Raw genomic sequence first — 10530 nt, forward strand, 5'->3', positions numbered from 1 at the left:
TATCGATGATGATCCCTCTATGCGATTCCAAGGAGCTAGGCTTTGCATCCACCGCACGAATGGTGTAGCATAGCAGCTATTCCATCCACAGTCAAGTTAGGTCATTATCTATTCTTGCGTGCGACATCTGATCTATCTCAACCATCTATTATCTTACCCATTTCTTACTGACGTAATAGAGTCACCGATCGAGTCGTGCCGCGTCGTAGGGCCCATCGATCGTTATCCTTCTCACCTACTACTACCACAGCTAGCTCACATGGTACTATATATAGAGAGACGAGTACGACGCAAAGGGTCGCACACAGACAAGCCTAACCGAGCAACGGGAAAGCTCAGCTAAGGTAGCAGCTACCAAACGTTCGCTAGCTAGCCATGGGGTTCACGGTGACGAGGACGAGCAGGTCGTTGGTGGCGCCATCGTCGCCGACGGCGGCGGCAGGGGTGACGCTCCCGCTGTCGGCGCTCGACCGGGTGCCGGGGCTGCGCCACCTGGTGCTGTCGCTCCACGTGTTCGACGGCGCGGCCGCTAAGGGCTCGCCGGCGAGGGTGGTGCGTGAGGCGCTGGGGAAGGCGCTGGTGGACTACTACCCGTTCGCCGGGCGGTTCGTGGAGACGGAGGGCGGGGAGGTGCGGGTGGCGTGCACCGGCGAGGGCGCGTGGTTCGTGGAGGCGACGGCGGCGTGCGGGCTGGAGGAGGTGCGGCACCTCGACCACCCCATGGCCATCCCCAAGGAGGAGCTGCTGCCGGAGCCGGCGCCCGACGTGTCGCCGCTCGACATGCCGCTCATGATGCAGGTACCAACGCACATACTCCGCTCGATAGCTAGTTCAGGCTACATGACCTGCACATGATGCACATCATAGGCTATCTAAGCTATAAGTTCAAAAGTAGCACTCGACACAGCTCGCACCCGCAGAGTCGATCGAGACACACAGTGAAAGGTGATGGTTAATTACCTTTACACAACTTTTCATATGCAAAAAAAAGTAGCCGTATCTATATATTTATGGATGAGCTCTTTGCGACATAAAAAATCGGAAATACGTATATATACTTGGTCCATATATCCGTTTGAAGTTTCAGTAGACAACTCGTTATCTTTTTTGAGCTATAGAAAAAACGGCGGGGATAGTTCTTAGTCGAGAACGGTCTGGAGTAAGAGGTTGGCTTGCGCGTCGCCAATTTAATCAAGCACGCTAATTACAGGCATGTGAGGGCGGTGCATTTTAATCCCGACGGGCATCCTAGAACACTGTTCATCTGACCCTTGCCGAACTTACCCGCCAGCCATGTACCCAGTTTTTGTCTCCATATGACTATCCTTGGCCCGTGACTTTATCACAAAAGGAAAAAAATAAAAAACGACCTACGCGTTCCTCCCCATTCACATGCAACGACAAAAGTCATGTGTTGCTACAGGTAGGAGTGTGGCACCAAGCTACTGCCATCATAATAGTCTGTCAGGGTTTTACTTCATGCATGAAATCAAGCTCGTGATCATGTTCGTGTTTTAGAGGCTTAGATCGAAAGATGATGACCGACATAGTACCCAGAACTAACATGAAGTGTATGGTTATCTACTTATCTGCAATTAGCATATTGAACTTTTATGTAGTAGAACACAGGGACTACCAGCCATCATGTATTCAATTCAACTATGTCAGCCTGCCTTTAGCTGACTGCAAAGGTTAAGATGGAGCTCTTATTGTTGAACATGTGTCCAGTAGTACTAGTACAAGACAACGGAACGGATAAGCCAAACGTTACATCTGAACTTATGCTACAGGGCCCTACCCTGCTGCCGACCGGTTAAGAGCAAGAACAATAGTGTAGCCGGCAGTCAGCTATAATAATTTGTCACATCATCTATAGTTAAATAGCTAGCATGTATAATAGTAACTTATAAAAGTGTAGTATTTTTATAATGCATGGATCATCTTTTAGTATTACATAGTGTCTAGGAGCATGTGCTAGAGCTGGCTATTAGATAAGAGCCCACTTTTCTGCTCTCTCCTAATCTCTCTCCTCCAACTAAGAGCAATTTCAATAGTGTAGCCAGCTGCTGGCTATAAGCCAAGTGCCATGTCATCTATAGCCAATTTAGAGCCAACATATACAATAGTGAACTATAAAAATGTAGTACTTTATCAATGTATGACCCACCTTTCACTCTCACAAAGTGCCTAGGAGCACGTGCTAGAGCTGGCTCTTGCATAAGAGCCCACTCTCCTTCTCTCTCCTCCTCTCTCTCCTCCAACTAAGCAATAATATACTATTTTAATCCTTATAGCCAGCTGAGTAGGACTTATTGTACTTCCTCTAAGTAAACTTATAATATTTTATTACTTATAGCCAGCTGACTGATCTTATTGTAATTGCTCTAATTAGAATCCACTGGTGAGCCAACACCGATAAACGCCTGCGCACATGTGGCCGCTCTCTCGTATCCCCAGGGAAATAAAAGTTGCACGTAGAGCGCAGGTGCTCTACGGTGATTTCCCACTAAAAAATCTCAGTTACAAACATATTTTCCACTGAAATAATTAAACTGCAACACAACTTGCAAGTCATTTCCACATGCAACCGATTGGTGTCAGAATGGTGTAGGACGCACTAACTTAGTTCTCAGCTAGAAAAAAATCGAACAATATATACTATAATAAAATACGAGTACATATTATGTCAATATTTAGTCTTTTCTATATTTTGTAATATACAACATATTTTAAAAAAAATCACGTCGTACAATGAAGATGTATTTAGGCCATGTACTATGTAGCGTTGGTTCAAAAAACTATTGTCAGAATTTGGAACCGCTTAGGTTGTGCTCTATGTATTGAACCGATTGTAGGACCATCTCTACTCAATGAGTGCATGCATGCATCTCCTTTCTCTCTCACAGTTTTACTACTAGGTCCCATTTTTGCATGAAAGAAGCGAACCAATATGTTGAGCCGCATCTTGTGTCAGATACAAGAAATCAATTCCCTGCTATGTATTGAACCGGTTAAAAGAGAGGAGAGAGAAGGTTAGGAATCGCTTTTTATATACATAGTACATGGTCTTATGTGCATATATAGTTTTTGGCAGATTTTCGAGGCCCAAAGTTGTGTGAATCTATTTTTATTAAAAGAAGGGCTTAACTATGACCGATGATATTTGGTAACATCTCAGCTACTTCTTTTTGTTTGACTTGACATGGCTCCTAGTATTGTGACTTTATCAATCTTAAAACACGCCGAGTCAGTTCTTCATACTAAGTCTTTTGGGGGTCTTCATAGTGTAGGATTTGTGTGGTTTCATAGAGGTTACAGTATATACGTATTTTGTTTCAAAAAAAAAATTACTATGGCCTTGCGATTGGACGTGACTTTCCCTGCCACCTGCATGGCAGCATCTCTGCATCTGCACTGCGAACGAAAAAGACGGCACGGAGATATTACATGTACGTACCGCGCACGCACTATTTCAAATAGAGCGAAGGATCTTTCTACCGTTTGTTGGCTTCTTATTCGAGTTATTAGGAAATTAGTAATTTGATTCTCCAGTCGACATCACGTATCTTCACTCCCGTGGAAAAACATATGCGTCGGTAGGTGACGTGCAACAACAACACGGGAGACACTACGCAACGACGACGACAGGTGAAGGTGACCCTTGACATACATTCGATGTGGGCATGGAGCTCGATCAGTCACGGCCTCACGGGTAGCTGGGCAGCGGAGATCACTAGCTGCTTCACCAGATCAGATGGAGGACACCAAAGTGGAGAGTGGAGAGTGGAGAGTGGAGACTCGAGATCGATCCACCACCCACCACCACGCACCATGCCTTCCTCTAATTTCCAAAGATATGCGATGCATCCATCTTTCCATTTCCAATTAAATGACAAAAAATAGAGATGCACATGTCATGCTTTTGCACAAGATCACTATGCAGATATCTATGCTGCATGTCCACCACAACTGGTTCCGCGAATCATCAGAGGGCTCGATACATGTATAGCAGCATGGGCATGCAGCATGCAGGTGTCATGCTTTTGCACAAGATATGCAGCTATCTTTTGCAGCACGAAATGTTGCCTGCGCTGCCTTTTTTACGTACTTGTTGGGCTAATCATCAAGCATGGTTTGCTGGTTGGCGCCCGGTTGTGAGCATCTCCAACAGTGCAACCACTATCCGGAGATAAAAAGATATAAATAGCAGTCGTATAGTTTTTTATCTAAATCTGGCCGAAATTGCACTGCACAGTTAGTTTTAACGGAGGGGACCTAGTATTCACTTATGCATTTGCAGCAATAAACAAGACATTTTGGAAATGTGAGAAAAGAAGATAAGCAGCAACGAGGGTTCCACCCTAGCTGCCGCCATCGCCATCTGCCCCGTCTCGGACCGTGAATCGATGGGTCGCTGCCACCTCTGCTCGCTGCTTTGGTGGTGGGAGGGAGTGGGGACCTTGGAGTTGTGCCTTGCGATGTAGTAGAGCCCCTAAAATTAGATACGGGTCAACGCGAGTGACTTCACACTACTGCAGAAACCCTTACTAGTAACAGACACATTTTGCTCATGACTGAAGGGCAAGATGCATGTCACTAGTATGTTGTCACTGGTACTGCCCGTCACCAAACGGTTGTCTGCTATAAGCTTTTCTACAGTAGTATTATGGTGGCTATGCCGGTGTTGCGGGGGACAATAATTAGGTGTACCCGCCTCCTCATCCACCTCATCTGCATCAATCTCCAGTGGCGTTGAGGAGGGCGGGAATTCCTCTGGTAAATACTTCCATGGGGTGTTGGGTCTCATTCAGTCTAAGGCACGTTACATGTTTGATGACAAAATACTTAGATCAATTGAAGAGTTCACTAGCGATGACATTGGCTCAGGGGTGATAGTACTTAAGGGCACATGCACAAAAACTTCCTAGTTGTCGTCAACAGCGTCAGGTCAGCTTCTGGTAGGGGGTGGCTACCGCGACGTGTCGTCATCTCATTCTAGAGTCGTTATTGGTTCGTTAGGTGGTTCAAGAACCTTGATTTAATTTTTATTATGTTTGGCGCACTTTGTCCTTCTACTGAACTTCTATAACATAGATCTAGATTCTTCTCACAAAAAAAGACATTTTGGAGGTAATCGACGTAGATGAGGTTGAGGTGTCGAGCCCAGCCGACAAGCACCTCCCGCCTCCCATAAAAAAATGCTAGTTTGTCCATAATTTTTGTCCCTCAATACAATATTCACCACGTGTAAAAATAGAAATTCATATTATCCAAAACATAAAATTTATACTTTTATTATATTATATTTTTCTTGTTACCCTCCAATCACTGTTTACTCGAAGTCAAAAGTATAATGTTTGACCAGATATACGCGAAAATAAATTAGTATCGATAATATAAAATTTGTATTATTGGAATAATTATAGAATATTTTTTATATTAATATTTTTTGGTACTATAGATATTGATATTATTCTGGAATCATCATAAAATATACTTCTATATTATCATTTGTTAGGAATTTTAGATGTTGAAAAAAATTTACACCCTTGGCGAGATTTTATAAGGTTTGAATTTGACTGAGCACGGAATAAAAAGTAAGGAAATAAAAATGAGGTGTATCTACACAAAGTATGGTTTCGTATTGTATAATTATTCCTATGCAAGACAACATCAGGCTTCGAAGGCTATATCGTTATCATAACATGCATATGAAGTCAAATTAACATAGTGGAAGCAAGAGCGAGAGTCGTTGCATCGGTGAAAAATTGTCTGATTTAACCAACCGATGATCAGTTGGACCTGCACGCGACGACATCATATCGTTGGGTCACATTCTAACTTGGATGAGTAGTCAGCGTAGTAGGTTGGGACTTGGGAGAGTGGATCATATGGATCGACCAAGTACCTCTCATTGACCACGATTGGATCATTCTTGCACCAAATACTGTGTGTTTACCTACTACGTATACCATCTTTGAAAACCAGAGCTCGCTTGCCACCTTTCGCAGATTGGACATGCTCAATGCAAACAATATATGCTTAACTTACCCAACACGTCTTGTTAGTTGTTTTCACCTGTCCATTTCATAAAGCTGGCAGCAAGTATTATTGGCTACATATATGACTTCAGGTTGCTGACTCGTACAAGTCCATAGCTAACAACAAAATTGGAAAACAAGAGATAAGACGCGACTACTCCGCGTACAATAATCACCAATCTAGTGGCGTGGTGTAGACGTGTAGTTCAGTCTAATACGTAGACGTTTGGATCTCCGAAGTGTTGGGCCGTACGCATAGCATCGCTCAAAGTTAGATAACTAGTGCCAGCTAGAAGACAAACAGAACGTAATGGTAGGTTCCTACACTCAGCTGAGTTGCGACAGTTGAAGTAGCAAGCATCTAGGCCCATCATAAGTTTGCAAAATTGCTAGACGACCGGCTGCTGCTGGGGGAACTTTCAAGAGTACTCTTCACCTTTAATTCCCTTCACAATCGATCGAGCACCTACTTCACCTTTAGTTTCCGCCCTCATAATCTTGCACACTTTAGCTCATTAGACTAGATAACTAATACTCCTTGCGTCCCACGAAGATTGTCTGAGATTTGCCAGAATTTAGATGTATCTACATGCTACTTAATGTCTAGATATATCTGGATTTTGACAAATCTGAGACACTCTCTTTGTGGGACGGAGAGTACACTAAATGAAAAAAAAAGGGTATTGCTTTGCTTTAAGAAAAAGAGAAACATGATTTGGATTTTTGAAAATCAATCTGGGTTGATCGCCTTTCGCTTTTGTCCGGGCTCCCAAACAATATCTTGTTGTGTGGTGTCATGTCGTACTTAGGCTAGCCGGACCTAAAAGAAACACCTACTCTACCGGCTAAGAGTAGGACAAAGCATCCACCAATCATGCATGCCTCATGGGATCATAGCTCCCTGATATGTATTTAGGGGAAAATAATCTTCTTGTACGGTGCAACGGTGCAAGATCACTGCAATGAGTGCACGTCGGTGTATGTGCTACATACCTTGAGTATGGTAACTATAACTACGTGACACGCTTTCTATGCCATGCATACTTAGATTATGCTTATGCGCTGCCCACTAATATTATTAGATAGTTTTAGAATTAATTACAACTTATATTACTCGTGTATTATGTTCGTAACATGTTATATTTTGAGAGAGACGGAGAGTACATGATCGTCTTTGCAATCGCTACGTCTTTCTGTTTTCAAATTCTTTTCATGATTTCAGCTAAAAAATTAACTAAAACCACGACAATCAGGGACAGATCTACACTCCAAAAAAATTCGGGCTGGAGGGAGTTGCCGGTGCGGGCTGCGGTGGACCGCTTTCTAGCTAGCTAGCCGTGCAACGTTAGAAACTTTTTATGGACACACCATGTCACCAACTATGTTACACGTACGTACGTGTTGGGTTAAGCCGTTACCCATATGTACTTTGCTTGTTGGCGTTGACCTCCGGTTGCCGATATATGGTGGAACTGAAGAAGCACTTGTGAGTTGTGACGCGGAGAAAGAGGCCAAGTGTGAGTTATCCCACATAATTCTAGATCTACTCAGTTGGAGTAGCTTCCAGTGCGGGAGTTGTTGGGCCGTCGGTGAAAAGAACAGGCAAGATTAGTTTATAGTAAGTCTGATATTGGTGAGAGGAGTCAATCCGTCAGGTTGCTCTCACTGCTAAAACCAATGCTGCCCAAGTGCGATCGCTTTCAGCCTTAGTACGTAGTAGAATGTGTTGGGCCACTGTGCTGGCACCTACCTTTCAAATATTCTTTGTACGCGGTTTGTTATTTTAGTAGTCCATCTGTGTACACATTGTCTACTGGATTTCTACTCTCTCCATCCAAGAATATGAGCATTTCTAGTCTTTGCTCTAAAACAAACATCTTAATATTTGATTTTTTTTGAAAAAAGTAGCAATAATTATTACACTAAATTAATGCTAGATTAGATTCATTTTTAAGTGCAGTTTCATATTTGATGTCATGTATGTTGATACTCTTTACAATAAAGTTGGTCAAATATAAAAAATGAATTAGTAAGAACTAGAAATACATTTATTTGTAGACGGACCGTGTAGCACATAATTTAGATAAGTATAAAACTAAAAATTATTTTTTTGGAGGAAAACAATATTATTTATTAGGGTGTGACTATTTTTCAGTCAATAAATCTCAATTGTAACCAATTTTGTAGTTGTGACTAGTTCTCATTGAGATGATGTCATTAAATCTCTAGGTTGCAACTAATGACTAGCACGAATCACCAAGCAAATTGAACAGTTCGGATTTTTTTATAGTCGCATCTCCACTTGCAACAAATCTCAGTTCCACTCTATTTGCAATGGAAGCAAACTTAGTTGTAACTCATATGGACGGGTCACAATGTAACTGAAGGGTGTAGAACTTAACTACTACCTCCGTTTCGGTTTAACAGGCACGCACGCAGTTCAAGACAAACTTTGACCATTGGTTTGATCAATAAAATATAACTTTTATGTCTACAAAATATATATCGTTAGATTCATATGCAAAAAGCTTTCTAATGGTATAATTTTTGTGACATATATTTCATATTTTATTGACTAAAATAATGGTCAAAACAATTTCTTAGACGGAGTGAGTAAGTACAAGCATTTTTTAATTGGCTACACATAGTAATACAGATTTTGTTTTCTGGGAAAACATAGAACCTTTCAGTTCTGAAGCCTCGACTGATCCTGGACGTAATTTCAGGTGACGGAGTTCAGCTGCGGCGGCTTCGTGGTGGGCCTGATCTCGGTGCACACGATCGCCGACGGCCTGGGCGCCGGGCAGTTCATCAACGCGGTGGCGGACTATGCGCGCGGCCTCCCCAAGCCACGCGTGTCCCCGGTCTGGGCCCGGGACCTCGTGCCGGACCCTCCCCGGATGCCGGCGCCGCCGCCGAAGCTGGAGCTGCTGGACCTCCGCGGCCACACCGTGGACTTCAGCCCGGACCACATCGCCAAGATCAAGACCGACTTCTTCGCCGCCACGGGGCAGCGATGCTCCGCCTTCGACGTCTGCGTCGCCAAGACGTGGCAGTCCCGCACCCGCGCCCTGCTCCTGTCCGGCTTCGGCGGCGACAGCCCCGTCCACGTCTGCTTCTTCGCCAACACGCGCCACCTCATGCTCGCCGGCGCCGGTGCAGGGTTCTACGGAAACTGCTTCTACCCGGTGACGGTGACGTGCGGGAGCGGAGAGGTGGCGGCGGGGGAGGTGGTGGACGTGGTGCGCACGGTGAGGGACGCCAAGGCGCGGCTCGCCGGCGACGTGGCGAGGTGGGCGGTGGGCGGGTTCGCGCAGGACCCCTACGAGCTGAGGTTCACGTACGACTCGCTGTTCGTCTCCGACTGGACGCGGCTCGGCTTCCTAGAGGCGGACTACGGGTGGGGCGCGCCGACGCACGTCGTGCCGTTCTCGTACCACCCGTTCATGGCCGTCGCCGTCATCGGCGCGCCGCCGGCGCCCAAGGTCGGGGCCAGGGTCATGACCATGTGCGTCGAGGAGGCTCACCTGCCCGAGTTCAGGGACCAGATGAATACCTTCGCCTCCGCCGCCGGCAAGTGACAAGTGAGGTGATCGTGCACCGTCGTGGAGTCGTCGATCCGCACCCAGTGAATTGATCACGTCTGCAGTGCATGTGCAATCAAGCTCTTATACTGTTAGTAGTACAAAAACAACTTTTATACACCTGTCGGAATGGTATCGGTGTGTCGTATGTGTAATTTGCTTTGCTTCAGTTCTCCTAACGGATTTGGCGCAATACTAGAAGCGCGCTCGAACGAGCTTTCTACGGACATATGGGAGGAAATGTGGCCTCTCGCGTATGAGACGACCAATGTATGTATACCTTATCTCAAGGTGCACTCGAAGAATATAGATGAAATAAATGACTATATGATTTTACTACGATGTCTATCTAGCATTATCATCTGCGAAAATACTGTAGGGAGTACCCTGCAATAATATCATTCATGAACGAGAGATCTTGGAAAAAAACGTCTCATCATCGTTTCCCCACGGGGGGGGGGGGGTACCCTAGCGACCCAGCCGCCGCTCCCCTTGTCAACCACCATTCCCCCTACCGCTGCAGGAGGAGGTTGCCGGATGACTCACGACAGCGGGGCGCCCTTACCCACTTTTTTCCTTGAAGCCTTGGCGGTCTTTCCCTCCCTCATCTTCCTCGATCTGTCTCCGAGATCAACAGATTGACTTGGTTCGACCGCCTCGCTGCTCTTGTCGTGCACAGAGACAACGTGTGTGGCTCATGGATGTGCACCTTCATTAGATCAATAGATGTACGACTGAGATTAGTGTAGGGATTCGTAGCATAGAAAACAAAAAAATTCCTACCGCAAGAACGAATAACAAGCCAAGATCAAATCTAGTAGATGGTAGCAACGAGGTGAAGATCAACTTACCCTCGAAGATCACGAGATAAATCTCGTGGTTGATGTAGTCGATCACTTGCCGCT

At 45.1% G+C, this 10530-nt stretch overlaps 1 protein-coding gene across 1 annotated transcript; it reads left to right on the forward strand.

Annotated features, from left to right (window-relative positions):
• The first annotated feature begins 375 nt into the window (after nucleotides 1-375).
• Nucleotides 376-9965, forward strand: LOC124649335 (acyl transferase 4-like). The gene is made up of 2 exons (XM_047188986.1): nucleotides 376-798; nucleotides 8768-9965. Exons 1-2 carry the CDS (start codon nucleotides 376-378, stop codon nucleotides 9620-9622), a joined length of 1278 nt encoding a protein of 425 aa, XP_047044942.1. The 3' UTR covers nucleotides 9623-9965.
• Nucleotides 9966-10530: the final 565 nt, after the last annotated feature.

This window comes from Lolium rigidum, chromosome 4 (genome assembly GCF_022539505.1).
Source record: "Lolium rigidum isolate FL_2022 chromosome 4, APGP_CSIRO_Lrig_0.1, whole genome shotgun sequence".
Lineage (NCBI taxonomy): Eukaryota > Viridiplantae > Streptophyta > Magnoliopsida > Poales > Poaceae > Lolium > Lolium rigidum.